At 49.6% G+C, this 27,201-nt stretch overlaps 16 protein-coding genes across 16 annotated transcripts; 9 read left to right on the top strand and 7 right to left on the bottom strand.

The window, feature by feature from the left end:
• Nucleotides 1-147: 147 nt before the first annotated feature.
• GPI17 (GPI-anchor transamidase GPI17) lies at nt 148-1,779 on the top strand (the record flags this gene model as incomplete). Its single annotated transcript, XM_022607035.1, has 1 exon — nt 148-1,779. The coding sequence occupies one exon, from the start codon at nt 148-150 to the stop codon at nt 1,777-1,779; it is 1,632 nt and encodes a 543-aa protein (XP_022463671.1).
• A 295-nt stretch (nt 1,780-2,074) lies between these two features.
• TAF11 (TATA-binding protein-associated factor TAF11) lies at nt 2,075-3,295 on the top strand (the record flags this gene model as incomplete). Its single annotated transcript, XM_022607034.1, has 1 exon — nt 2,075-3,295. The coding sequence occupies one exon, from the start codon at nt 2,075-2,077 to the stop codon at nt 3,293-3,295; it is 1,221 nt and encodes a 406-aa protein (XP_022463670.1).
• On the bottom strand, nt 3,176-4,069 carry PPM1 (leucine carboxy methyltransferase; the record flags this gene model as incomplete). Its single annotated transcript, XM_022607033.1, has 1 exon — nt 3,176-4,069. One exon carries the CDS (start codon nt 4,067-4,069, stop codon nt 3,176-3,178), a length of 894 nt encoding a protein of 297 aa, XP_022463669.1.
• Nucleotides 4,070-4,532: 463 nt separating this feature from the next.
• PPZ2 (salt homeostasis regulator) lies at nt 4,533-6,545 on the top strand (the record flags this gene model as incomplete). The annotated part of the gene is made up of 1 exon (XM_022607032.1): nt 4,533-6,545. The coding sequence occupies one exon, from the start codon at nt 4,533-4,535 to the stop codon at nt 6,543-6,545; it is 2,013 nt and encodes a 670-aa protein (XP_022463668.1).
• Nucleotides 6,546-6,676: 131 nt separating this feature from the next.
• On the top strand, nt 6,677-7,207 carry GPI19 (phosphatidylinositol N-acetylglucosaminyltransferase GPI19; the record flags this gene model as incomplete). Its single annotated transcript, XM_022607031.1, has 1 exon — nt 6,677-7,207. One exon carries the CDS (start codon nt 6,677-6,679, stop codon nt 7,205-7,207), a length of 531 nt encoding a protein of 176 aa, XP_022463667.1.
• A 160-nt stretch (nt 7,208-7,367) lies between these two features.
• THI74 (Thi74p) lies at nt 7,368-8,501 on the top strand (the record flags this gene model as incomplete). The annotated part of the gene is made up of 1 exon (XM_022607029.1): nt 7,368-8,501. The coding sequence occupies one exon, from the start codon at nt 7,368-7,370 to the stop codon at nt 8,499-8,501; it is 1,134 nt and encodes a 377-aa protein (XP_022463666.1).
• Nucleotides 8,502-8,621: 120 nt separating this feature from the next.
• On the top strand, nt 8,622-9,290 carry LRS4 (Lrs4p; the record flags this gene model as incomplete). Its single annotated transcript, XM_022607028.1, has 1 exon — nt 8,622-9,290. The coding sequence occupies one exon, from the start codon at nt 8,622-8,624 to the stop codon at nt 9,288-9,290; it is 669 nt and encodes a 222-aa protein (XP_022463665.1).
• A 204-nt stretch (nt 9,291-9,494) lies between these two features.
• DOT1 (histone methyltransferase DOT1) lies at nt 9,495-11,363 on the top strand (the record flags this gene model as incomplete). Its single annotated transcript, XM_022607027.1, has 1 exon — nt 9,495-11,363. One exon carries the CDS (start codon nt 9,495-9,497, stop codon nt 11,361-11,363), a length of 1,869 nt encoding a protein of 622 aa, XP_022463664.1.
• A 161-nt stretch (nt 11,364-11,524) lies between these two features.
• APT2 (adenine phosphoribosyltransferase APT2) lies at nt 11,525-12,079 on the bottom strand (the record flags this gene model as incomplete). The annotated part of the gene is made up of 1 exon (XM_022607026.1): nt 11,525-12,079. The coding sequence occupies one exon, from the start codon at nt 12,077-12,079 to the stop codon at nt 11,525-11,527; it is 555 nt and encodes a 184-aa protein (XP_022463663.1).
• Nucleotides 12,080-12,351: 272 nt separating this feature from the next.
• On the bottom strand, nt 12,352-16,701 carry SSN2 (Ssn2p; the record flags this gene model as incomplete). The annotated part of the gene is made up of 1 exon (XM_022607025.1): nt 12,352-16,701. One exon carries the CDS (start codon nt 16,699-16,701, stop codon nt 12,352-12,354), a length of 4,350 nt encoding a protein of 1,449 aa, XP_022463662.1.
• A 751-nt stretch (nt 16,702-17,452) lies between these two features.
• On the top strand, nt 17,453-19,414 carry KNAG0C03040 (putative hydrolase; the record flags this gene model as incomplete). The annotated part of the gene is made up of 1 exon (XM_022607024.1): nt 17,453-19,414. The coding sequence occupies one exon, from the start codon at nt 17,453-17,455 to the stop codon at nt 19,412-19,414; it is 1,962 nt and encodes a 653-aa protein (XP_022463661.1).
• Nucleotides 19,415-19,711: 297 nt separating this feature from the next.
• On the bottom strand, nt 19,712-20,155 carry ECL1 (Ecl1p; the record flags this gene model as incomplete). Its single annotated transcript, XM_022607023.1, has 1 exon — nt 19,712-20,155. One exon carries the CDS (start codon nt 20,153-20,155, stop codon nt 19,712-19,714), a length of 444 nt encoding a protein of 147 aa, XP_022463660.1.
• A 927-nt stretch (nt 20,156-21,082) lies between these two features.
• Nucleotides 21,083-21,742, bottom strand: NAT2 (Nat2p; the record flags this gene model as incomplete). Its single annotated transcript, XM_022607022.1, has 1 exon — nt 21,083-21,742. The coding sequence occupies one exon, from the start codon at nt 21,740-21,742 to the stop codon at nt 21,083-21,085; it is 660 nt and encodes a 219-aa protein (XP_022463659.1).
• Nucleotides 21,743-22,182: 440 nt separating this feature from the next.
• On the bottom strand, nt 22,183-22,650 carry KNAG0C03010 (60S ribosomal protein eL24; the record flags this gene model as incomplete). Its single annotated transcript, XM_022607021.1, has 1 exon — nt 22,183-22,650. The coding sequence occupies one exon, from the start codon at nt 22,648-22,650 to the stop codon at nt 22,183-22,185; it is 468 nt and encodes a 155-aa protein (XP_022463658.1).
• Nucleotides 22,651-23,366: 716 nt separating this feature from the next.
• On the top strand, nt 23,367-24,650 carry GPC1 (glycerophosphocholine acyltransferase; the record flags this gene model as incomplete). The annotated part of the gene is made up of 1 exon (XM_022607020.1): nt 23,367-24,650. One exon carries the CDS (start codon nt 23,367-23,369, stop codon nt 24,648-24,650), a length of 1,284 nt encoding a protein of 427 aa, XP_022463657.1.
• Nucleotides 24,651-24,830: 180 nt separating this feature from the next.
• CCM1 (Ccm1p) lies at nt 24,831-27,017 on the bottom strand (the record flags this gene model as incomplete). The annotated part of the gene is made up of 1 exon (XM_022607018.1): nt 24,831-27,017. One exon carries the CDS (start codon nt 27,015-27,017, stop codon nt 24,831-24,833), a length of 2,187 nt encoding a protein of 728 aa, XP_022463656.1.
• Between the last annotated feature and the right edge of the window lie 184 nt (nt 27,018-27,201).

Genomic DNA, 27,201 nt, shown 5'->3' with positions numbered 1-27,201 from the left:
TAACATTTTAGGATACAATTTGTGACACGACTTGAAATAAAAAAAATTAAAAGAGCGCCCAGATTCGAAGAGGGTGGGAAGTAGTTTCATCACAGATTGAGCGAGTGAGTGAGTGTGAGTGAGTGCCTCCCCTCCTGCCATTCGACTATGTCATCAAACGCTACCCTGCGAAGGTGTGTTGTGTTTCTGTTTGCGGCAGTATACCTCCTGGTAGGGGTGCCGCTGTGGTACAAGTTGACGACGATATACAGGGCTCAATTGCCCATGGATTACATTAAGAGTCTGCACGAGAATAGGTTCCAGGATGTACACATGACCATCCCAGTGTACATCAAGTCGAACCTGTACAGGTTCCCAGACATTCACGACGCAGTACAGATCCAGGTCAACCATCTTTTAAACTCCAAAAGACAGTACGTCCCTTGGTCCTTGCAGATCCTGCCCTACGATGAGCAATTGCTCTCTGGTGAACAAAAAGATGCATACCATGTGGTAGAGTTGGACTTGGACGATTTCGTAGGGTACTATTTACCGTACGACACGAAACGGACCGTTGTGTACTTCGATGATCCGTCCGTGGTCGCGAACGACTTGCCCTTCTTCGTCGCCCAAACGTTGATCGAGCACACGTTTGCTCTGGAGTGGGACCATTTGAGCCACCAGGGACACCAAGCGGCAAAACGCAATGGGAACAGCATCTCCATCAATTACTCACCGAACGTGCATCTGTCTATCTCGCTTCTGAACGGGGACGGGACGCCCGTCGCGTGGGAGATCAGCGAAACGTTGGTGAAGTACTTCACGCCATTTAGAGAAATGTTGAGCCCGATAGTGAACTTCACCGTGGACACCTCGATTGTGTTCCATAACGACCTGAACCTGCACACGCTGAGCAACAGCACGGACGTGACGTGGCAGGACCTAGCACACGTCATCGATCTGTCCGAGCTGTCGTCGTCTGTGTACTACTCTGAACAGAATGCGCTGAACTTGGCGATCGTGTTCCCCAGTGCGAAGTTGTCCCCCCAGGGGTTGCCCTTCATTAACGGGACTGGGGGTCAGGAGACCACCGCCGCCGGAGACAACTGGGACAGTTTTATTGTCCCACAGTGGGGGGTTCTCATCGTGAATAAGGACCCACTGGAGGAGAACACCAAACTCAAGGAGAGTTACCTGAGCCCGATCATGTACAAGTTCGCCAAGGACATCTTTCAACTGCTCGGGTTGGCGGATACAGTCGAGGACCTGTCCTCTCTGGTGATCACCATGGACTCCTTTAAGAGGCTGACCATCTTGCAGAACATGGACAACGCAGTGGAGACCCTGTGGTCATTGCTGAAGCTAACAGAGTCCTTCGAGCAAATGTCCATCCCGTTAGAGGTGCGTAATAACGTCACAGAGGCGCTGGACTTGCGGCTCGCGATTGTCGACGACCTCAACAACCCAGAGCTCGGCAGTGACGCGGTGTGGGATGATCTGCTGCTGAAGAGCAACAGGCTGGTGCAGCTCTGCGAGAGCTCGTTCTTTCACGGGGAGATGGTCCAACAGAACTTCTTCCCGCAGGAACACAAAGTAGCTGTGTACTTACCGTTGCTGGGTCCGATCACCGTGGTCATATTTATCGGCCTCGTCGCAAATCTGAAAGAGTCGAACGCGAAACCGGAAGACCAGAACAAGGAACTGACCAAGAACGAGGAGGAGGAGAAGCGGGCGTTGCAAGAGGCTGAGGGCCTGCACGCAGTGGATGGTGAGGATGAGATTGTCGAATCCACAGAGTAAAAAACTTCTACAGCTACAGCCGCTAACGGCACCCAATTCGAGACGGGCGTGGAATGACAGCCACCAAGTAAATAGTATATACGTATGTACCATCATAACATCCCAACGAGTCACCACCCATCAGCGAGCTATCGGGACCCTGTTCATCGAAGCCGCTGCAGAAACTAAAATATTTCAATTCTTCTAACTCATTGCAAACTCACATTGCGAGAGACCGATAACTTCACAGTTTGCTTCCTCCTTCAACGTCCAGCATCAACCACTGCTAAGCTCACAAATACACACATAGTACGGTATGACTGATGCGCCACAAGGTCCCCTGGATACGATCCCAGAGGTGAACTACGCTCCCATCGTGACCGTGGCGAACTACTTTGCGACGAAGCAAATGATTGACCAGATTCTGTCCGAGGACCAAGAGTACGTCTCGTGGAAGGTCAAGGATCTGAGGACGGGCGGAACTATGAACAGCTTCCTACCCTCTGATATAGGCCGGCTGGATTACTCAAGCCTTCCGATAATGGACAAAGACGAGGAGGTGAACAGGGTCCCTGACAACTTGACGTTTGTACCGGATGTTTACAGGGACCAGCTAAGTAAGGAGGTAGCACAAGAAGCTGAGGCCCCCCTTGAGGAGCTGAGTTACGAGGACCAATTCAAGTTGCTGATTATGAACCTGGACAGCGAACAGACGGACAGATTTGAGATATTCCACCGGACCGCGCTGCACAAGGGCCAGATCAAGAAGTTGGCGACGATGGTGTGCCGGCAGAACATTGGGGAGAACATCCGAGTGTTTCTACAAGCGATTGGCAAGATATTCGCCGGTGAGATCATCGAGTTGGCGCTGGAGGTGAGGAGGAAATGGCTCGTTGGACAGATGGTCTGCGAGTTCGATAGGAGGAAGATGCTCGCATGGCGGCTTAAGAAGTACTTAAAGAAGCTTACCTGTTTCTGCGAGGGCGGGAGCGATGAGGTCACTGGTGACGCTGCCACGAAGCAGTACAACAAGAGGGACACGGACGGTACGGTGATCCTAGGCGACGATTCTGTGGATGAGTTCGAGCCCGATGAGTACTTTGACGACGAGGAGGATGACGCGAGGGCGACGCTAGAGGGGAACAAGCTTCTCGCTACGGAGGAGAACACGCGGAGCAGCCGAGCCGGGCTGATCTCGCACTACAATGAGCTGGTGAAGAGTTTCAACTCGCTAGATGTCAGCATGGAGAAATATAACAGCAGCCCGCTGCTGCCTGAGCATGTCAGAGAGGCATGGAGGTTGTATCTGTTACAGAACGAGACATATAAATTGGGGAGTTGGAGGGCGCAGGGGGAGCCCCGGGCACGATGTTTAGGTGAGCCAGCTCTCTCTATGGGTAAGGATGGGGGTGGTGTCTCACCACTGTGCGCTCAATATGACGTAGTGTGTCTGCATGACCTTCAGTTCCTCCAATTCGTCAAGGAACTGGAGTGCTGCTACTCGTTTCTTCTCCTCATCGGTTACTTTCTCCTGTAGAAACTGCCACATGTCGCGGATAACGACGTTACAGTGGTCAATTGCTTTTGCCACCGAGCTGCGTACGTCTCCCTTGAGTTGTAAACGAGCAGAGTGGGCAAGTCGAGGTTCCTGGACATGAGCAAGTTTTCTTTCTATGATCTTTCCGAATCTATCATTTGGCGCGGATCCACCGATCGGGTCGTAGGATACCCAGAGATTCCCTCCAGGGGTCCCCGTGCTGTACGCGCCCTGTATCGAGTCTATCAGTAGTTGAGACTCCCGTTGCGGTATATAGCACAATAGACACTCTGTAATGAACACTGTGGCCACGTCAGTGCGTGTGTGCGTTGTAAGCAGTTCCATTGCGTGCTGTACGTCGCACAGATCAATAGAAAGTAGCTCGTACCTCCCCTCCCGCGTGTACTGTTCTACTATCTGCTTCAATTGCGTCGTTGTGTCGATTACTTGACCCTTGAAAGCTACTGCCTCCTCGAAATCCACGTCTAGAAACTTCACAATCTGCGGAAACACACTCAGATACTGCACCATCCTCAAATCGGACCCACTCCCCAGATTTACCACTTGCACTGGTGTATCTGGGCCCGCCCGCTCTATAAACTGCAACAGGGCGACATCGATGGCCACTGTGCGGAGGTAAGTCCCCAGATTCATCACGGGCACCGACTGCCGCACCCTCGAATCAATCTGACCATACAGTCTCCTACTCCTACTCCTCACACGCGCCATATACTCGTCGTACAGAGACCGCACGGGGGAGAACAACTCGTGCATCGCTCTGGGGGTCTCCACGAGGGGATCGTCGCCGGGCGGCAGGTACCCCTTCGTTATACACGCTACTTTGCTCGAGAACGCATCGTAGTCCGTCTCTTGGTATCACGGGAATGCATTTGACAAAGTACGAACCGGTCCACACAGACTCATCTCATCTTCACCGTTTGACAGTGTTCGTGAAACTGTTCAAATTTAAAAGTTGTAAAAACAGCAAAACGTTTCGAGTAGAGGATGCTTCGAAGGTGTTCCTCTGTGAGTTGTTGGTGGCCTTGTGTGAGACCTGTGTGAGCGTCTGTGAGTGATCAGGGACAGCGTCTGTTGTGAGTTTGGTACTTGGTTTGTGTACTTTCAGTTGTGGGTGGGTCTTTCGCGTATTTTGGCGGAAGAGAACTGGGACAGCGGCTGGTTGTATCTAGAGACTGGAGTACTGCTTTTGATTGATTGAGGTACCAGAGACACGGAGATGGGGAATTCAGGGTCTAAAACTGGTAGCGGGAAGCCGTCCAAGAAGAAGCAGGCGGCGAAGGGTGTGCGGGATGAGGCGAGGACGAGGGGGAAGATTGGGCAGGTCGCGGAGGCGCTGCCCGAAGTGTCTCGGACGGACACGCAGCGGTCCACTGGCGCCCGGTCCGTGAGGTCTGTGCGGTCGCGGCAGTCGCAGTCTTCGCTGCGGAACTCAGTGTCGAACGGGTCCATTTTGCTGCCGTCGAAGCCCGGGACGGGGACAGGGGCCGGGGCTGGGGCTGCGGTTGCGGTTGGGGCCCCCACGGCGTCGCGGAGGAGTTCCCAGGGCCAGACACAGACATTGACGCCAGGTGTGTCGCGGCGGTCGAGCAGCAGCAACGTGGTCGGGGAGCCGATGATGCCCATCTTGAAGAAACCGGGGCGGCCCAGTGGCGGCCCGATGAGCTCGATGATGTATGGTTCCGACCATGCGGTGACTGACGACGACGAGGACGACGAAGAAGACGAGGACGATTACGATGACGACAGTATACCGTCCAAGAAGGTTAAGCATAGATCGAAGCAGCAGTTGAAACGACATAGATCCCTTGAGGAAGGTGTGAACGTTCGGAACCTGCTTCTGCCGCGGTCGCAGCGGAAGTCCGAGAGCAATGGCGTGAACCCTCACATCAACGAGCTGTTGCTACACAACGGAGCCGCTGCACGACCGGATGCCCCCACTCGGCGAGGGTCTTCTGGCGGGAATACAGTGTACGGGACGCCGTTGCACACGCCGACGACGACGTTGGACGGCGGTGAGGCGGACTACTTTACGAGCAGAGTATCGCGGCGCAGTAGTCATGGGAGTCTCGGGAGGGACAAAGCGGTGTACCCGTCGCGGGCGTCGTACATCGATGACTTCGCAGACGGTGCTGTACCGAATACGCCCGGCGGCGACGATGCAGAGTTGCTCGCTGGGTCTCCTAGTGTAGGTGACGGTGCGGTGCCCATTGGTACTGCCGGTATTGGAAGTGATGGGGCAAACGTGAAGAAGAAGAAAGTGGTCGACGTGGACGACGCTATTGAGCGGTTAATCTCTGCAGGGTACGCAGCGAAGCGGACAAAGAACGTGTGTCTTAAGAACTTCGAGATTGCACAGATCTGCCGGCTCGCGCGGGAGATCTTCCTTGCGCAGCCGACTCTGCTCGAGTTGTCCCCCTCCGTGAAGATCGTCGGTGACGTGCACGGGCAGTACTGCGACCTTCTGCGTCTGTTCAGTAAATGTGGGTTCCCACCATCTGCTAACTACTTGTTCTTGGGGGACTACGTGGACCGAGGGAAGCAATCTCTGGAGACGATTCTGCTTTTGCTGTGTTACAAGATCAAATACCCTGAGAACTTCTTCCTCCTTAGGGGCAACCACGAGTGCGCGAACGTTACTCGTGTGTACGGGTTCTACGACGAGTGCAAGCGGCGGTGCAATATCAAGACGTGGAAGCATTTCGTGGATACGTTCAACACGCTTCCGCTGGCGGCGATCGTGACTGGGAAGATCTTCTGCGTGCACGGCGGGTTATCCCCCGGGCTGAACTCGATGGACGAGATCCGCCATGTGGGGCGGCCCACTGACGTCCCCGATTTCGGACTCGTGAACGACTTGCTGTGGTCGGACCCTGCTGATTCCCCCAATGAGTGGGAGGACAACGAGCGAGGCGTTTCGTACTGCTACAACAAGGTCGCTATCAACAAGTTCTTGAACAAGTTCGGGTTCGACCTCGTGTGCCGGGCACACATGGTTGTCGAGGACGGGTACGAGTTCTTCAACGACCGGAGCCTGGTGACCGTGTTTTCAGCGCCAAACTACTGCGGCGAGTTCGACAACTGGGGGGCCGTGATGACCGTAAGTGAGGGTCTGCTGTGCTCGTTCGAGTTGTTGGACCCCTTGGACAAAGCCGCGCTGAAACAGGTGATGAAGAAGGGCCGCCAGGAGCGACGGCTGCTGCAGGACCACCAGGAACCGGGCCCAACGTAACTCTGTCACTACCTCTACTGTGCCAATGTGTCCAAAATATCTAACTGAATAATAAATAGAAGAAGAGCAAGTACTACTACAACTACAAGAACAAGAGCAAGAGGAAGAATAAGAAGGCAGCTGCGCCAGAGATGAACAGTGCACTTGTGAGAGAGACGTCGTTGCGCCTCCCCCCCCTCGTGAGCGCCCAGCGCCCGACACGAGCGGACTACTACTGGTTCGTACACCACCTGCTGTTCACCGCGCTGCTGGTGCTGTCCATCGGGTGGTCCCTTCTACCGACGAGACCCACCTCAACACACGTCCCCGTGCAGGTGCTTCTGGACGTGTTACCGCAGCGGCGGTGGGTGCTCGTGTTGCAGTGTCTGTGGCTGCTGGGCATGATGTTTGCGTACTGTGGGCTGAACCTGTACGCGGAGGACGTGCTGACTCCGCCACTGGACTCGCAGAAGACGGTTGTCGATGCGGCGGGGGGCCCTGGGACCAGTGGGACCAGTGGGACCAGTGAGGACACCCCCAACAGCAACAACAGCCTGTTCTCTGAGTCATCCACTTTGGAGTACATCGCGACGCGTGTCTGCTGCGAGACCAGCGGTGTCGAGGACCTCCCGCTGATGGACGTCTGCGACGTGCTGTACTCCTCGGTAGACGGTAGCTGGTAGCTGGTACCTGGTTGATGGTCTACCATCCTGGTAGACCACAGACCACAGTTTCTGTCTCTGTCTCAAACTGTGGAACGTTTCGAGAAGTGTCTCCGATATTTAAAGGACGAGGTGTCCAACGGTGATGAGACTGTGAGTACTACATCTACTGCAACCTGGCATGGCTCGCGGTTACGATGTGCGTGGTGGGAACAGTGCTGGAGGGTTGGTCGCGCTGGCCGCGGTTGTGGTGCTGTGGGTGGCTTCGTCGTTCCTGTTGAAGACGCTGTTCACGGTGTACAGAAAGCCGCTGCTGGTCACGTACTGTTCCGTGTCGTCGTGTACGTTGTACCTGTTGCCGAGACTCGTGCGGTGCGGTTGGAGCAGGCGGCGGCGCTGGAGCAGGTGGCATGGTAGTGTTGTGGATGATACGGAGTTGACTCCGCTGCTGAGTAAAGAGAGCGAGGGAGATGATAAGATCTGTGGGGGCGATGGGCAGGACGGTATGTCTGTGCGGGACACTGCACGGCTCGCAGCGGTGTTCTGTCTGCTGTGGGTTGGGGCGAATGTGGCGACGAACGCGGCGCTCGCGTACACGACGGTGTCCGCACAGACGATCCTTTCGTCGACTGCGTCGTTCTTTACGCTGCTGTTCGGGGCAATTGCCCGTGTGGAGAGTGTCACCGGTAGGAAGCTCGTGGGGATCGCAGTCTCTTTCACTGGGGTCGTCATTGTTGTAGCATGGGGGCACGCATCACCAGCAGTACAGGAGCTTTCCCTGGGGCAGGTCCCAGTCTCCTCAACTTTGATAGGGAACGTGCTTGCACTGACCGGTGCAGTGATATACGGAGTGTACAGTACACTGTTCAAGCGTGCAGCGACACACCGTTCACAGTCTACAGTGGACGTACAACTATTCGTTGGGTTTGTCGGCCTGTGCACTTTGCTGCTGCTGTGGCCATTGCTTATCGTGGCGCACTACGCTGGGTGGGAAACCCTAGAGTTACCATCACGGTCCACAGTGGCTCTCCCTGTAGTTGTACTCGGAATAGCTGCGAACTGTACACTCACAATAGTGAGCGATCTGTGCTGGGCACACGCCGTGTACCGCACACAGCCTCTTACAGTCACACTGGGGCTCTCGGGGACGATCCCGCTCGCGATGCTCGTGGAGTACCTCGTGGGGGGGACACAGACCGTCACGCGGGCGTACGGTCTCGGTGCGTTGCTGGTCGTGTGTTCGTTCCTTCTCACGGCGACGGTAACGGAGACACCGAAGACAGAGGCATCGACACCGACACCGACACCTCCATAACTCATATAGACTACATACAAGTCTTCATAAAATTAATATTTATTCGAAACGCGATTTGAAGACGGCGGCTGTTGCTGATTGAGACGGTGAAGACGGCCGTGCACAACGCAAGACAGGGACATGACGACGCTGCTGCAGTTGCTGTGGAATTACCACAGGGCAGTGGTCCATAATGAGAGACTCGCGGCGGGTACAGCCCCCGGGGGCGCAGGGGCCGGTGAAGACCCGGGCGGCAGGGCATTGCAGATGCAGAGACAGGTGAACACGCTGACGGGCCAGTTGCAGGATATGTCCCATGAGAACGATGTGTTGCGGGAGACGGCGAAGTCTGTGCGCGCGTTTAGTGAGTCCAAGATCGCTGCGCTCAAGAGACAACTGGAGGCGTTGAAGGCGGAGGGGGGAGCGGGGAGGAGAACGAAGGGGGTGGGTGGCCATGCTCACACTGTAGCCACCCATCCCATGAGTCACGGGAAGCGCCCACTCGGCAGACCCTGCTCAAACACCATCTTTGACGGATCAGACAGCGATGATCCAACAGTGTTGGGAATCAAGGCGGAGGACTCGTTCATCGAGTCCCTACGTAACAGCAACGAGATAGAGAATAGGAGGGACAGGGGGAGGCCTGCCCGGGTGCTCGATGCGGTGGAGATCCCACTGGACGGCTCACTTTCAAGCGACGGAGACACGCCGCCGCCGCCTCCACAGCCACGGCCACCGCTGCACAAGAAGGGCAAGAAACGCAGACGCCGGCTCACGGAGATCAAAGTCGCCCGCATCGCGTCAGAGTGACCCACACTCACCGAGAGACGTCGTTGGTCTTTGTCGTCCGCCGCCGCTGCGAAAATACTGGGACAAAGCACGAAACACGAAACACGAAACGCAATAACAACTACAACTACAACTACATTTCCACGACTCATTACAACAGTGTGAGTAACACAGGGGAAACACCGAACGATGCAGGATCCGTGCATGCGACCAGTGCCGCTGCTCATGCCCTTGGGCCTTGACTCCAACGGGACCACGGGACAGAACAAGGACGCAGTACAGGCGGCTGCCAATGGAACAGAACAAAAGCCACACAACAACAAGAAGATACGCGGTGCGTCGAAGGAACTGCAGGGGCTGCTTGAGGACGCTAGCAAATACTACCCTGCGTACGACTGCACTCTGCCGACAAGTTACTTGAAGAGTCATGTACAAGAGTCTGCCGAGAAGGTAGATGTGGAGGTCAATATGTACGAAGCCGTGAAGCAACCGGTAGAGCAGAAGCAAGAGCAAACAGATGATGTGAAACCAGTGAAGCGGACAAAACATCGTAGAAGACACAATGTAAAGCGGCGGGATACGACTGGACACGACACATCGGTAAAGGAAACAGAGCGGCCAATGGAGGAAACAGTCCAGCCGATGGAGGAAATAGCTGAGCCTGAGAAGGGAACAGCAGAGCCCATGGAGGAAACATCCGAGTTCATGGAAGAAACAGCCGAGTTCGCAGATGAAACTATCCAGTCTTCTCTGACAAGTCCAACAGCTTCAACGGAGCCGCAGAACGACACCACAGTCGACACTCCAGCGGGAACCCACGCGGGAACCCATAGTCCGGAATACACGCCTCTCAAGAATTTCGTAGACTGGGATGGGCCCATGCTCAAACTGGAATACAACCTGTTCGACATAGATTTCTTGAACTCGACGACAGAGTTCACAGGGGAGATCACTCCATCGGCACAACTCACCACGGCGGACAGGGAGCACCGCGCTAAGACACCCCCTATTGCACGGAGCCGACACAACACGTACAACGCGCACACGGGGCAACGCATACTGTTGCAGAGCATTTTGTTCCCCAACTGCACAGAAGAATACATTGTGGACTTCAGCAAGAACTTTGACAAGTACGATCCAATGAGCGAGATTGGGAAAGTCGTCGAGTACTCGGCGCTCGTGTTCCTGCCTCAAGACTACGCTCACGGACTTACACAGGACATAATTCCAAGACTCAACGACGCCTACGACAACGCGGACGAAACGGCATTCATACAAACTGTACACGACTACAACACGTTCATCCGGCGCGTCCCGCGGCACAGGATAACGCAGCATCTCCGCGAACTGACACAGATCCCACAGTCTTTCATCCACGACTTCCTACACGTCGTGTACACAAGAAGCATCCATCCACAGGCATTCAAACTCAAAAAATACAAAGCATTCAGCAACTACGTCTACGGCGAACTCCTACCGACATTCCTCACAGACGTGTACCAACGGTGCAACCTTAACACAAACAGTGTCTTTCTCGACCTGGGTTCAGGGGTGGGCAATTGCGTCATACAGGCGGCCCTCGAACACGGATGCAGAACGAGCGCCGGCTGTGAGATCATGGAGGACGCGTCCACGCTCACGGAACTACAATACAAGGAACTCACGAACAGGTGCCACTTTAACGGGCTCAATTTGAAACCCGTACAGTTTCTATTGCGGCAGAGCTTCGTGGACAACGAAGCGGTCATAACATTACTTCGTGATTGTGACGTCCTCCTTGTAAACAACTTCCTCTTTGACAGCAAGCTCAACAAAGTAGTCGAGACGCTACTCGAAAACGCAAAAGTAGGCTGTAAGATCATATCGTTGAAGAACCTTCGCAGCTTCGGATACACAATCGACGCGAATAACATCGACGGCGTCCTCAACAGACTCAAAGTCCAAAAATGCACGTTCAAAGAGGACAGTGTCTCCTGGACACACTCCGGCGGAGACTACTACATATCAACGGTCCAAAACTGCATCGACGAATCCTTGCTCCAGGCAACAAGCAGGTTCAGAAGAAGTAAAAGACCCGAAAGATATACAAGGTGAACAAATAAATCCCCTTCGTTTCCCTTTCGGAAATCGGAGTTGGGGTGACGTATATCCAACCAACTCTGTACATCATCATACAAACAAGAAAGAAAGAAACCAACATATTGTCATTAGCATCCCGCGCACAGGCGGAAACCACTAGAGGAGCTCGTCTTCCATCAATCGATATCCAGCAACGAAAACACGGGTATGTTCAGATTCCGTCTGCCGTGATTGCTCCTTTGCTCCATGATGTAGTCGTACTCTACAACGTTCCCTCCAACAGAGGTGACCAGCTGCTTCGCCATCAGACTCACGTTCCCGCTCAGCAGAATATTGTCCACTATCACGACGTTCGACCCCCTCGGTATCGCCTCCGACTGTATCTCGAACTCCTGGATCGCCTGCCCGTAAGCGTCCAGCGTCGACCCATGTGCACAGATGCCGGGAAGCATCCCAACCTTCCTGATTGGAATGAATCCAACTCCGATGAAGGTCGCGAGAGTCGGGCCGAACAGAAACCCGCTGGCCTCGACACTTGCCACAAAATCAATCTGCTCCAACGTGAAAGTCTCCTCCAAGTGGTCCCTGAACCGTTCAAGCATCGCCCGGAAAATATCGGGACTTTTCAAAATAGGGCTTATGTCGTAGTACACTCGGCCCTTCTCCGGGAAATCGCGATATTTGGATATCAAAGGCCTCAATTCTTTGGAGAAATCGACTTGGGTCGGCATCTCTGTGGCGCGATATCACCACGGCCCTTTTTCTTCTTCAACCGGTACCTGGATCATCGGAGAAGTCCATCGGACAGAAACTTTCTCAATTTTCTATCTCATCGTGAAGTATTTTTCTTCTTGTCTTTTCTCGAGAAAAGAAGGGACCTGTGATGACTGTGCAGAATTCCGAGATGTCCGGCGTTTAAGACTCTTGTTGGGTCCGAAAACGGGAATGGTAATTGCATTACATGGTCTCCCCCCTCTGCTACAACTATATATTTACATTATAATCACTCTGAAATAACCTCCACCTGGGTATATACCATGCTTTTCATCATCTTTTTCACGGCAAGCACATGCCACGGTATGTGCGAGTCCTCCCCATTGGACACGCCAAACCACACGTTCAGCGCTGCAAGGTTGCGGAACTCCTCCAAGATCTTCTCTAATAGATTCGTGCTGTCCGAATGCGGACAGTTAAGCAGGTTGACCTCCAACTTGTCCCACATCGCGTCCCCGTGGGTCCTCTTGAATTTGATTAGTGCGCCGCTTCTGATAGCGCACCTGTGCTGCGAGTTTGCGAGCGGGAACGGGTTTTGGAAGATGACCCCGTGGACGTCGTCGTCAACATCCCTGATCTCGTAGTCGTCAAGCGCACTCTCGTCGTACGGTCTTGCCAGCTTCGCATCTTTGAAGATGGGTTTAAAGCTCGGGTACACTGCGTCTTGGTCGTAGAACGATATCTTGGTGTTGTCATCCACACAGACAACAGCTAAGTGGATATTCCTCCCAGACAGCCTTCTCCAGTTCATCAGTTCGTCGTCAGGTAGGATCCCGCTCAGTCTGGTCAAGATCAAGCAGATTTTGCCGTATTTTGTTGTAGCAAGAGAGAGTGCCAAGGTCCACAGTTTGTTGCACACCTCGTCGAAGAGCCTCTTCGACCCACCGATGTACCATGTTCTCACGCTGGTATTCTTCCCCTCGCTATCGGTCAACACACCAAACATCCACTGTTTGTCCACACTCCTGGAGTATGAGAGATGGATGTACGAATCGTAGTTGATGAAGGACGGAGCATTCCCCTGAGGTAAAGTCCTAAATTCTACTTTGTCAGGTAGTTTGTGTGCGATCGCCGTGAACTTCGTTTTCTTCGGTAGCAGTACGTTGTAGATACTGGCACACACGCTGTAGTAATCATCCACAGAGGTCAGTGGGTTCTTAATAAAATCAAGCGGGATGACCTTTAGAAATAGGTCCATGTTTGGAATCTTCGCACGCACCTCATTCCGGATGATTTGGAAGACGTTGATGTTCGTTAAGATTTCATTTAGCGTGTTATCTTTCAGAGGAAGAAGAATCATCAGCATTACATCCTTTTCCGTCTTCTTGTTCGTGGTACAATAGGAGACTATCTGTGCTGCAAGTAACATGAGCTTGTTCTTGTCAAAGTCCTTCAAGTATATCAAGCCGTTAACCACCTCAGACGTCAAAGTCAGCAATTCACAGAACCCGAATTCGTGGTTGATGTATGTTTGTGATAGTGTGGAATTAAACAACGCACAGTCATCCTTGTACGATGTGGTCAAAAGCAAGAGTTTGAAATTTTTGATACCCATCGCAGAACGTATGTTTAAAAATTGGGCGAACGGTTGCGCATCGGTCTTGATTTTTATTATTTCGTGTTGTTTTTTCGCATACACAAACGGTTGTTTCATTGGGTATATCTTACTAATGATATCACTCCCAAGAATATTTTGGAAGTTAGGGAATATTTGTTCCATTGTGTTCGCAATAAACCCATCTTTGTCAACTAGAATATCGTCGTATCGTATTTCAGGGATATTAAAACTCCCCAATAGACCGTGGTCAAAGATAATTTGTTCTGCTAAAAGGTCCAATATATCTTGATTTTTTCTACTCAAACGAATCTTCGGGTTGTTGTCCAGAAATACGTCTGGAATCGAGGACAACGGTATGTGCCGCAATAGGAATGGAAGACTGTTAAACGGTAGCTTTTCTTCGCTATTTTCCGCATTAATATGACATCGTGTTAGATCAGTGCCCCTTTCGGCACCCAAGATATCTAACTGTTTCTCCTCCTCCTTCTTCAACGGTTTCTCTTTATTTTGTAAAATCGATCCCGCCATCGATTCGGGGGATAGGTTTTCCGTTAAGTTGTTATAAATAGGCTGAAGCGAGGCATCCACGGGTTTCAGTGGTGAGTCAGTCTGTGGAATTTCGTTGTGCGATATTTTCCATATCCCCTCTGACCCGTCCTTCATATACGGTTCTGTGCCGATGTTGTCATTGTTCGATAATAGACCTGTAGCCACGGAATCGTGCCCTGTGGCCACATTCTGATAGTTCAAAAACTGCGAGTCGTGCACACTACCCTCAAAAGACTTCAAATCTTGCTTGGCGTTATTGTAATCAAAACTTTCGAGACTCGAATCACTGTCCTCTTCATCGGAAGTTGAAAAGTCCCCCGTTGAGACATCAAATTTGAAGGCGTCCTCCTTTTGAGCTGGGCTAATTGAGAATTTCCCACCATTTTTGTACTTGTTATCAACATTGTTTTCAATAATCGGGTTGAAGTTTAGTGGCGCAAATACACTTCTCCTTCTATCACGCGGCGTATCGACCGGCAGTGGTGCCCCCGGATCCATGTACAACGGACTGTTCGATAGTGTGATCTCCTCGAAGGGTATGTCAGTATACTTGCGCTTGGTGCCTGGTTTCATGAAGCGTCGTATCGGTGGTTTCTGATAATCAAAATACTCGGAACTCGCTTGATCTCGCGATTGAGGTGCCTCGTTGGAATTTCGGGAAGTCCCCGCCTTACTGTTCCCGTTTTCCTCGTCGTCGGACATGCCAAACATATCTTCAGTTATCTCGTCCGATGTTTTCACACCGTGAAAAGTTTTCTCCGCACTGGGGGAAGAGTTGTCATTATCGTTGATGTCACCAAATAGATCGTCATCATCCCCCGCCTCTCCGTTTGGTTCACGTTTTAGCTTTGGTTGATCCACGTCCATGGTATCCGTCATTGCAGTATTATTGTCATCGTCGTCGTCATCATCATCATCTCCAAACAGTTCTTTGTCGTCAGCTGGCTCCTCTTGTACATCTTCCTGTGTTTCAGAATGCGGCTGATCTTGAGAACCATTGGTCCCGGGTATCACGGTATCCATAATCAGTCCATAGCCAATGTCGCCCTTGACGGGTGATATGGTGGAAGGTTCATTCGTTTGCTTCTTATCTATGGAAAACAGCTGGTTATTCGCGTGTCCGTTCGTGCTTGGTGTGTGTGAAAACTCCAAGTTGAACGAGTCCTGTCTGCCGTTGACGCCACCCTTTTCCATAGCAGTAGTCAAGTTTGGGGAGAGGAGGAGATTGTTCGCCAGCGTGAGTCCGTTTGCACTGTTGACCGTGTCCGGTATATGTGCACTGTCTTTACTTTCGTGCGATACGGGTAAGCTCGCCAAGGGCGAATGTTTCGTTGCTGGAGGGTTGGACATAGGGAACGAGCCTGCGTTGTTGGTTGTGTTTGCCAAGTTTCTGTACGACTGTTGAAACTGTTCTGTGTATCCACCACCAGAACTCATTGGGTTTGTATTCAGGGCACCAGAACTTCCTGGGGTCCTATATGCAGAAGTTTGTTTCACCTGTATAAAATCGTCCACTAGGTCCATCATTCCGTTCAAATCCTGATGTATGGAGCAGTCACTGGCACCCTTAGATACTACCGTGGCAGGTTGTGCAAAGCATAGTTCTAGGGGCCAAACGATTTTTCTAGGATTAGTAGGTGGTTTCATGTACGATGCGATACTTGGGGTGTAACCATTTAGATGTCCCAAATGCGGTATCACTTTAACCCATTTCATGTCCCCATTATCTACAAGAGTGATCCCGTGGGACACACTCAGTGTTTCCAATAACGTTGCCGCATTAGGAGGTGCCTTGCACAGTATTTGTTGTTTGTTCGTGTTAGAGGGCAGATACATTCTGATACCTGAGGGTGCCAGATACAGTGCATGTTCCTTTAAGAACTCTTCACGTAAGTCATCTTCTGTCAGTTTGATAAGTCCTATATCTTTGGTGCTTATTGAGACTGTCAGGTCACCGTTCGCAAACAGATGAGGTTCTAACTGCAATAGAGGGTTGCTCCTCCCAGAGGGGTCCTGCAGCAAAGACACACATGCGTTACCGTATTGGATCAGTTGATTATTAGAATTGGTAGCCAAGTTAATATAAATCACTTTGCGTAAAGCCTTTAGGAACAGTGCGTAGTGAGGTGGCAGATTAGGTTTGGAATAATCGGATGTGAATTCACCGGATTTGTTGGCAGTCACAGGAGACGTATCATTATTGGCCTCTGCACTCAAATCTGTGATTTTTTCCGTTGCGGTTAACTTCGGCAGTGGATCGTCGTTCACGGAGAAACACCAAAGTTCCCTCGAGAGCAGCGCTACAAGAACGCTACGATCCCGTCTCCGCAATGTGAGTTCCATCTGAATTGACCATTGATCATCGTTATTCGGTGGCAAATACTGTGCATAGTTTACCTTCGATATTGTATCCACTTTGTACAGATTAGACACGAGCATCTCCAACCTGTACGGTATATGTATCTCATCCATCCCAGTTTCAAGAATAATAAAGGATTATAGTAGCAGTAATAATAATAAAAAGAGGAATATTCGTCCGTACAATGTACAAGTAAAACCAGCCCACCACCGCCGTGTGTAGTTCCCCACCAAAAACTGTATTGCACAAGTCAACTGTCAAACAATAGCAGAGACAAGGTACCGCTCATCATCATCAACACGATCCACGCTTCAAACGCATCTCGAGAATCCGATCCCAAAATAAAATACCAGACCGGGTAACACACGGTCAGACCCTCCCCCCATGATCATGGACATGATGTGATGGTGGACTTGATGGAGTTAGTTACATCTAGCTCCGGTAGTGAAGTCTCATCGTCTGCCTGACACTTTATAGACATTCTTTTGGCAACTTTGCTGGGGACTGAAAACAAGTTTTTGAAGCAAAAGGATTGTTTCACGAGGCCTCGAGGTGTGAGCTGTTGACCTAGGTGTGTGTAGATCGAGGATCAAATGAACGGGTGATTGAGCAATGGAATGATGGGGAGAGGTATACTACAATACTGTGCGATGCCACATGTTCAAGACCTTCGTTCCAACAATATCAAGAAAATAAAACAATGGCTAGAAAATTACGCCGATGACGCGTTGAGACTCATCGCTATTACTTTGATTCAGAGGATCGTTCATCAAGCACGGTGGTAGACGCTCAAAGGATCGTTTTGGGTAATTGCAGACGCTGGCTCGGTTTTAAATTCTCCTCGACTCTTTCCCCCAAGCACCAATGGTAGCAGAACACAATGCAGGGGAGCTGCTCATCAGTGAGGGCAAGTCGTTGGGGATAGGAGGTATGACACGGTACAAGATTCGTGTCACAAGGTCGAAACTGCGGGACAAGTCGCTGGAGAAGCTTCATTTGAGGGTAAAGAACAACGAAAGTCCGCTTATGCGACCCGTGTACCTCACTGGGCCGTACTCTTTTTATGTCGACGTGCGGCCGATTAACTACGACGAGGACAAGAAGTTCGAGAGTAAGGACCCAGTTCAATTTAAGGAGGATTTGAGACCTTCGGAAACTTTCAAAGCCGATCTGTTCTTGAATGAAACGAGTCTGTTGCAAGGAACGGAGGATGTGTACTGCTTCACCGTCGATGTGCTGTGCCAACTAGCCGTCGTCGCGTTCCCGACTATCAGTTACTCGCTTAGGGTCGGATCCACGAGAAGGGCTTGTAAAGGCAAGAAGGCTAGGCCCCTGCACGAATCCCCAGGTGTCACTTTTGAAGAGTGGGACTCGAACACTCTGTGGGCTTTACCACCCAAATTCAAGGATCGCCCAGCGCACTTGGTCATTATTACTCATGGGATCTTCTCGAACGTCGGGTGTGACATGCTCTACATGAAGGATAAGATAGAGGAGGTCGCTAACGGTGTTGAGGATTTGATCAACCCAAACGTGGTAGTGAGAGGGTGTATGGACAACATGGGGAAATCTGGTCACGGAGTGCACTATCTGGGCAAGCGAGTCGGAGAATACGTCATTAGAACAATCGAGCAGCTGAAGAAAGAAGGTGTCAAAGTGGATAAAGTCTCCTTTGTGGGCCACTCGCTGGGTGGACCCACGCAGACAATGGCCGTCCATTACATTACGATGAAGAGACCCGACATCTTTGACGAGACGAAGGGCGGCGCAAGACCCGTGAACTTCATCACTCTGGCGAGCCCGTTCCTTGGTGTCATTGGTGACTTCCCGCTGTACCTATCGATCCCGCTGGATATGGGTGCGTTGGGTTTGACAGGGAGAGATCTGAACTTGAAATACACGCCCTTGACGTCGAAGGACGGTCTGTACATTGGTTCCGAAAAGAACTTCCCGAGACTGATCTTGGAAATACTGATCCAACCGCCCATCAGGGCTACATTCGAGCGATTTGTTCACAGAACGCTGTACGCGAACATCGTACACGACGGTATCGTCCCCATTAGGACCGCGGCGCTAATGTATCTAGATTGGAAGAGTCTGGCGAAAGTGAAGCGGATAAAGGAGAAGGGTTCCGATGAGCCGATGGCACAGTTGAAAAGTTCTGAGGAATCTACCGCTGATATACCGTCGAGTGCGGGGACACCTGTATCGGTCCCAGATGACCTGGGCGGTTCGAGGGAGAGACTCGGCGGGGGGAAAACGCCGACGGGGGAGATCCCTGGGGACGACCTCAACATCAAGGATACGGCGAAGTGGGTGATGCCGCAGGCGCTGCTTCATGTCCGCAAGAACAAGAAATTCCAGCGGGGTCAGGTTGTAGAGAACGAGGACTCCAGTGATGGCAGAGGCGGTGGGAAGTTCAGTGCCCCGACAGAGGCTTCGACGGTGCTCTCCGCGTTATCCACGCTTACTGCGCCCGTCCCGACGCAGGAGTACATCAAGAACCCAAAGCTGAGAAGAGACGCCATCATCCACGACCACATGTACGATCCGGATCACTTGCCGCCGGAGCACTACGCGCACAGGCCTACGTTGAAGAAACTTGTGTATCCGAATGAGAGCGTGAACAGAATACAGGAGCGCATTGCGCGGGCGTGGCAGGAGACGATGACGTGGCGCAAAGTGTTGGTGAAGATCCAGCCGGATTCGCACAACAACATCGTTGTGAGGCGGCGGTTTGTAAACTTGTTTGGCAATGTCGCCGTGAAGCACATGGCAGAGGAGCATTTTGGCGCCGGGGCAAGTGCCAAATACGCTGAATTTTAGGTCTATTCTAAAAAACTGTGTAGTAGTAATAATAATAGAGGATAAATGTGGTAGTAATGCTCACGTTAATGATCATAAGAAGAAATGCTTTAGATTTGTATGTAGTTGTGTAAGTTAGCAGGTGCACGAACGTGTACCCAGCGATCGTTATTTAGTTAGGGGTGTGTGTGTGTTATTTTTTAGTCATTAATTAGCATAATAAGAGAAGCAGGATACAACTCCTATCCCTTAATCATATCTTGAATATCTCCTTAGAGGTTAGCCATTTATTGTAGTTTTCCTCTGCGGTACGATCCGTCAAAGATTGCAGGGCGCCCCCTTACCGAACGCTCGAGGACACATAACGGACGATCTTATATTGCAGTCGCACGAATCCAGCAACCACTCGCCCATTGTGTAATTGTCGCCCTGTACTTTGCTTCTCTCTCGTTTTTGTGAATCCGTTGGATGTAAAAGAGGCGATTTGAGAAGCGTGTCTATATTGTCAATGTCCCTTGCGCAGTGAGAGGTAATATCTCGCTCGTTTGCCCTTTGGATTGCATCTTTATTTACAGTATGGTGGTATTTTTGGAAGGACTGTTGATCCAGCAACTTGCAGTGTTCCGAACAGAACAAGCTGTGGTCTTCTCGTGCACGTTTGTCGGAATATAGATGCTGCGGCAGGTGCGAGAGCTGTTGGCTTGACTGCGGGTTCACAATCAATTGATCGCAGTAACTACAGAAATCGTTGAATGATTCCATGGTTTTATTCTGCCGGCGGTATTCTTGTCTTCTCCAGTAGTACACTATTGCATGCAAGCGTCCTCACACTTATATGGGAAGAATATGCGGGAGATATTTAGAAACTGATCAAATTTGTCGCAGACGGAAATAGCAACAACAAGAAATATGATTGAGAGAATAAAACGTAAAACGAATTATCTGTACGCTCTGTTTGAGGCCACTGCTCGAGCTGGAGCTGGAGTGGGATTGCGAGGTCACGTAGTATATATATACTGAGTAGCCGTAAAACGTGCTGTACACCCTCTTCTCTCTTTCTCTCTCCTAACGAGGTGCACAAGTCTGTAGATATCTGTATGGAGTAACAGGGAACACAAGAAACCAAAAGCACCCTGAGATCAAGGAGCAGGCGCGGGTGTGTACTGCCGCCAGTGCACCTCCAAAAGATCCTGCCCCACGCACGAGCATCGAGCCGCACGCGCACGAGTGGCCGACTGCTCTCCTATACGTGCCACGCTGAGCAGTGGCTGTTGGCGGACAAGATCCGCGTCATACACACCCCCTTTACGACGCAGGGTGGGTTGCCCACGGCGTTATACGAGCCTGTGCGTTAAGGCAACTCGGATTGAGGTGGTGTAACGTGTTGCGACGTGTTGCGCCTGCAGTGGCTGTTGTGGCAACGTAGCACCTCCGAGACAAACCTCGAGCTCCCCCCAGAGAGCGGCGCACAGCACGAGAAGAGGCCAAGGAATATTTATTTTTGGTAACTCAAACCGTTTAAACCGGAATTCAGGCGGAGGACGGCCCAGCTCTCTGAAGTGTGGGTCCACCGTTTCACGTGGGAGTGAGCGTCTCTGTATGTGTGTATGTGTGTGTGTGTAGTATACACTTATACGGTTGCCTCGTATTTACAGTGTTCAGGACGGGTGCACACGCCCCTCTTGTACCTTAAAACAGCCCATTGAACCACTTCTCGCCCTTGGTGGTCTTCTGTCTTGCTATGTCGACGCCGTTGGGGCTCAGTGTTGAGCGTGAGGCCGCACCCGCGGCCGCGGGTGCGGCACCGCCTGTTAGCCGCGTAAACCCTGCCCGTCTCAGCACTCTTGCCATGCTCGGCGTGATGGCCGCGGTTGCTGGTATCCTGACAAACACGAGGGACTTGTGCAGGCCGTAGGCAATGAGGAACTCGGCCAGAATCGGCGATCGTTTCAGCTTCGTCCACCAGGTGTCGTCCTCTGCTATCTCCAGTCGGGCCAACTTCTTTGCCCTGACGCGGTCAATCACTCTCTGCTCGTCAGGTTCACCGTACCCAAACACCCGCTTCGCTTTGTTCAAGTACAGAGACATCCTCTCCTCACCAAACGAATGGACTGTGAAGAAACACAACGGTAAACTGATAAACGTAATACCAATGTAAACTATCAACGCAGAGTATCCGTACTGCGTCATCAACTTCTTGATACCTTTGACATCCTGCTTCACCGTCCGCTTCGCTGTCTCGGTTGTGATACTGCGGCCATTAGTGGCACGCAACGAACCGCGGGTTCTTAACAGTATCGATTCCCTCGCACTAAACAGCGTGTACGCCCTTGTGACCCTCGAAAACATGACCGGCGTAATGGTGGGAGTGGAAGAAGCAGCAGACGTTGCCCGCAAACACTTCACAAACCTTCAAATCTGAACTTCACAACTCAAAGGGATGTCCCTATTGCCCAATTACAGCGTAATTTTCTTTTCAATAAATTTCTTTGTTGAAATATTCTGCTCGTAGTGTGTGCTTCGTATACAGAAGTATGACAACAGCACGCTACACACAGTTGTTCTGAAGAGGAATGCGGCGGGGGGCAGTGCTACGTATGTACCCTTGCAATTTAGTGCTGATTATGTTTGCTTTTTATGTATTTAGATGGAAATTTTTGAAAAGAAATATATGGCTTATACATGATTATTAAACAAAAGAAACCCCGCAAGAGGGAGGTAACATGTGAAGTTATTCCACCACACCACCGCTTCTTCATTGTCGTTCTTTTTAATTTTTGCTTGCAATCTTAACGAGAAGTAGCAGCGACCTTTTGGAAAGCACCCTTAGCTTGTTGCTTGGAGAACTTCGAGCTTTGAGTACCGCCGACCTTGGCCAATTCAGCCTTTCTGGCAGCCTTGTCAGCTTTCTTCTTTTCCTTGTTGGCCTTCAATCTCTCGTCTCTGTTGGCCTTTCTGACTTCTGGCTTCATGGATCTTCTTTCCTTGATCAAGTCCAAAGAGGCACCGACAATTGGTCTCTGGGCCTTGACGGTCTTTCTGGATCTCTTCTTGGCAACTTCCTCAGTGATACCCTTCTTGTTGTGCTTTCTGAACAAGACGGTCCAGTGAACTCTTCTTGGGTTCTTTCTCTGCTTGAACAAAGAGGCAGACTTCGAGTTTTGGAATCTGAAGATCTTGGAGTCACCACGGACAAATAGGGTACCTCTACCTGGGTAGATTTTGCCACCGGAAAAGGAATCAAGCTCGACCTTCATTGTGTTTGTTCTAGTTATAAAAATTCAATAGAGAGTATCGCGCATTGGGATAACAAACAGAAAAAGAAAGAAATTGTTAGTATACTTTTTAGTTTGGGAGGGGGCTAATCAAATTCGGGTGTGTCAACAATGTATTAGAGTCGGTTTTTTTAATAGTTATCATATTCCAAATAATATTTGCTGTCGTTTGTTTGTTTCCTTCCATATAACGCCAGGTTAACCTCCCAGAATAAACCTCAATTACTCCTCAATACAAAATCGTCACACACCACACCGCACCATAGCAATGGGAGCACATACTATTTCAGTTTACCGATCTCCTCTCTCGTAGAAAAACAACTACTAGCAACACACTAAAGGGCACCTTCAATACCTACCAGGTGTGAATCTTGCGATGAATTTGTCACTTTCAACAGCGATTTTGGCGGGAATGCCGAAATCGAAAATGAACAAAAAGTTGCGTCTGTTTTCTTGCGCCAAAATAGAAAAGACGCCGTTATTTCCTATTGGGGAAACAGTTTTGGGTTTTTTCAAAAGTGTCTGGGTTTTATACAAATTCCAAAAAAGCAGTCACAGACTTTAAAAGGCACATGGGACTTTCAAACCCTGGAAGAATAAGATATATGATTGCAGATAGTTCAATATCGTTGAATTATCGAGTAGTGTTGGCACGAAGGAAGAGGTTGAAATATACGCTCTCTTATCCACACCAAAAAATGATGTTTGATGTTGACCCAGAATTGGACACCGAGGATACAAGGATTTCGTTGGCCAGTATTTTAGAGCTGCTGGATCCGATAGCATCCAAAGTTAGCTCTAGGAAGTACCCTTTGAGAGGGCTGTACTACAACAGGGGGAGGCAAGTGAATGATTCGGCAAAGCATCTGAGCCATAGGACAAAACAGAACTACCATCATTTACGAAACAGGTTGAGCGATACCACATCGAATAGATTAAGGAGTATTGATGAGATCAAGAATAAATTGCTGTTGAGAGTGAAGGGTTTGGATGAACCCCTCCATACAATATTCTTTAAAGATATTAACAAACTAGAGAAACTGTTTTATCCATTTACCCTGTTCAACATCTTCTCTATCGGGATGATAATGGGTCAGTTCCCAGAATGGTTCCACGTGTATTACACTTTCTTGTTAGGGCTTCTGATGCCGATAAGGTTTTACACGTATTATAAAACGCAGACACACTACTTTATGGCAGACCTGTGCTACTTTGTGAATTTTTTATGCTTGGTCTACATATGGGTTTGGCCGCAATCACGCAGCCTGTTCCTGTCCTGTTTCTGCCTTACTTTTGGTTCTCTCTCCTTTGCGGTGATTACTTGGAGGAATTCTCTAGTCTTACACTCCATCGATAAGACAACCTCCTGTTTTATCCACATTATTCCTCCGGTAGCCATGTACGTCATATATTATGGCTTGCCGGCAGAGTATCAAAAGGAAAGATTCCCAGCAGCCATAAAATCTTCTGTCAATCTGAAGAGCAACATTGTCTGGACCTCTCTTTACTACCTTCTTTGGCAATCGATGTACCACTACTTCATCACGCTAAAGAAGTCTTCCAAGATCAAATCAGGAGAAAGAATGACGAGTTTTGAATATTTGACTTCCCATCAATTTAAAGACTTCTGGGCAGTCAACTTAAAGGCTCCCTGGCCCATGGTGATTTATATTACTTTGCAATATCTCTACCAGCTCTGCACCATGTTACTTTGCTCATTGTGGCTACGATCTAGGATTGCCGCGGCAGCTTTCTTGAGTTCCATATTCTTGATTGCAGCACACAACGGTGCCACGTATTACGTCGACTATTATGGGAGGAGTTTTGAGAAACAAGTCAATAAATTGAAAGCAGAACTGGAAGAGTTGCAGAAGCAACTATATGCTAAGGATAATGAATTGGAGGTGTTAAGTGACTCGGATATGTCCTTCTCTGATTCAACTGTTTCAGCAACTCCAGATGATAGGCTGTCGGGACAATAGGGAAAGAAGAAATTATAGAATAAAACATTTGGGGGAATGGTAATAATGGAATGCCAATTTTATTTGTGACAATTTATACAAGTATTTTATATATCCGTGATGGGCGTTTTATGTTGATTACAATATTTACAGAAATTAAGAAAATGAAGAAATGATATTGTGACGGGTTCGGTTGGTCAATCAAAGTGAAAGTTCTTTGATTTTCATGTCGAGATCCTTGATTGGATCACGCGTCTTTATCACATCAAGAAGCGTACTCACGGAATCTCTATCCTCTAGTTCGACCAACCCTCTATGCAAGTCTCTTACCATGGGATACTTCCAGTCAATATACCTCAAAGAAGAGAGAATGATTTTCAGGGCATCTGAATACTGCTTCCTGGCAGTGAAAAACGCCACCATTAATTGAGCAAATGTTGAATCTCTATTAATCCTTTCTTTCAGGGATAACTTGCTGTATTGTGGCGTTTTCCGAAATTGGCCACGATTTTTCCAAGTCTTGGTAGCAAGATCTATATCGTCAAACTTGATAGCCGCTTTCATGCAAAGTTCGTATGTGGAACAATTCATAACAATTTTGTGTCTCAGTGATGATAGATAGTCGATATCCTTCGTGTGTTGAGCTTCCACAACGGCTTCCCCGTCATGTGAAGCGATGTCTCCAATCGTTCTTTGAAACGCAGAATGTAAATGTTGGTCCAACTCTGACTGTTGGAAGGTATAGTTTGTCAGTCTTTCCTCGAATTTCTCCTCGTCATTTAAACGAATGGGGATTGTTAGAAATGTTGTTAAACAGGTGTGATTCAAAATGGTTGAGTTTATTTGGCTCCTTCTCCATTGATTGACCAGAGAAAGAACCGAAAATTTAAATTCTTGGAAGGTCTCATTTTCAATCCCTAATTCTTGTAACTTCTCGTAATTGAGACCTTCCGGAGTAGAAAATAAACTATTCGAAACGTCGCCATTGATCAAATGGAAATGCCACAGAGCGTTCGATTCAGCAAGAACGTACTCAGAATTTGGAAGTTCAATCATCGGTAACATTGGAAGGATTATGGGGCAGTCCTCATGGGATCTCATGGTGTAGTCTACATCGTTCAATAAGTTCCGTCTTGTCTCTTGACCCTGTTCCCAATCAAGCAACAGCGGTCTTCTCGTTGGGTCAAACTTGGAATATGCCAACAACAAATAATTAAACAGTATCGGGTTAAAAACTGATGACCAAATGTTTCCCTCGGTGATTTGAGACTGTCTCTTTTTCCTGTATTCGTTCATGGTATATTCAAAATAGAGCGCCCTCGCAACGGCAACATCACCATCATAGGCGCTTAAGGCCATCATCGTGCCCACACTGTAGACGTCATCAAGTGTATTCAGTTTACTGATAAACTTCCATCCCAGTAGCCGTAAGGCTTCGTCGTTTCCCTCTGCCGTTATATTGTCTGAGCTGCACTTGGCCAAGATCGAGCCCATTATATTGAACGTTTGCGTGGTTGGAGTCATTTTTTTGTCCCTCAGTTCATGGAATAGGTCAAGCGCTCTCGCATAATTCTTGGTGTCACCACATATCTTCAGCATTGTGTTGTAAGTTACTATATCAGGATAATGTTCTGCTGATAAAAACTTCATTGTGTCGAAAGTGTCCCATGCTTTCTCCGGTAAGTTCATTGACTGATAAAACTGTATCACTTTGGTCAAGTTACCTTTATCAGGGGCTACTTTGTACAAATGCTTGAACCTCTGCAAGAAATAGTCCATTTCTGGGACGCTGTGTAATTTGGCCGTATACGTGAGACAGTAGTTCAGCACCATATTGTACATTTTGGCCTTTGATGGAAGGTTGTCAAATCTGTCTAGTAATTCTTTCAATTTCAGAAGAGCAGGGTCCTGTCCTGAGTCGGAAACATTACTGTTTGCTGGGTTCAATTTTGACAGGTTCTTGAAGAGGCAATCGTACATGGGGGGGTTGAAACGTGTTATGTCGTTAGCAACAGACTCTAATAGCATCTTATCCAGCAATTCAATACTGGAAAGCGTCAGGCCAGAAACGTTAGACTTCAACATCTCGTGTATCGCACGATCTGAAATATCCTTAAGTCTGGATTCCGCACTATATAGCTTCTCCACAATAGCATTCCAGTCTGGGTTATTTTTGTCGCTCAAGCTACGGATGACCAATTTGTTGTCATTTATTATCTCGTTTAGTTCCAGCGGTAACAGTTTATCAGCTTGCGACGACGACAACTCCGAGATCATCTGTGTCAAGTTGGCAGGTTTCCCCTCCGCAGGATCGCTCAGTAGTGCTTTCTGTGGAAAAGAAGCAGGTTCCTGAAGCGCAATAAAAACATGTTCTATGCTAGCATCCATATTAGGTTCCGTGTGCGGTATATCTTGCCTCTCACTGCTAGGCGGCGATTTCTCAGCCTTTAACCGTTCCTTTATTTCCTCGTAAACGCCTGCAGTTGTTTAACCTTCAGCTCCAAATCTTGCGGACTCTCCATCCTCATAACTGTATTAGGATCCAAATCATCCCATTTGACCTCTTTTTCCC

Source organism: Huiozyma naganishii, chromosome 3 (genome assembly GCF_000348985.1).
Source record: "Huiozyma naganishii CBS 8797 chromosome 3, complete genome".
Classification (NCBI taxonomy): domain Eukaryota; kingdom Fungi; phylum Ascomycota; class Saccharomycetes; order Saccharomycetales; family Saccharomycetaceae; genus Huiozyma; species Huiozyma naganishii.
The sequence above is the reverse complement of the archived record's forward strand: the minus strand, read 5'-3'. Positions and strand labels throughout refer to the sequence as shown.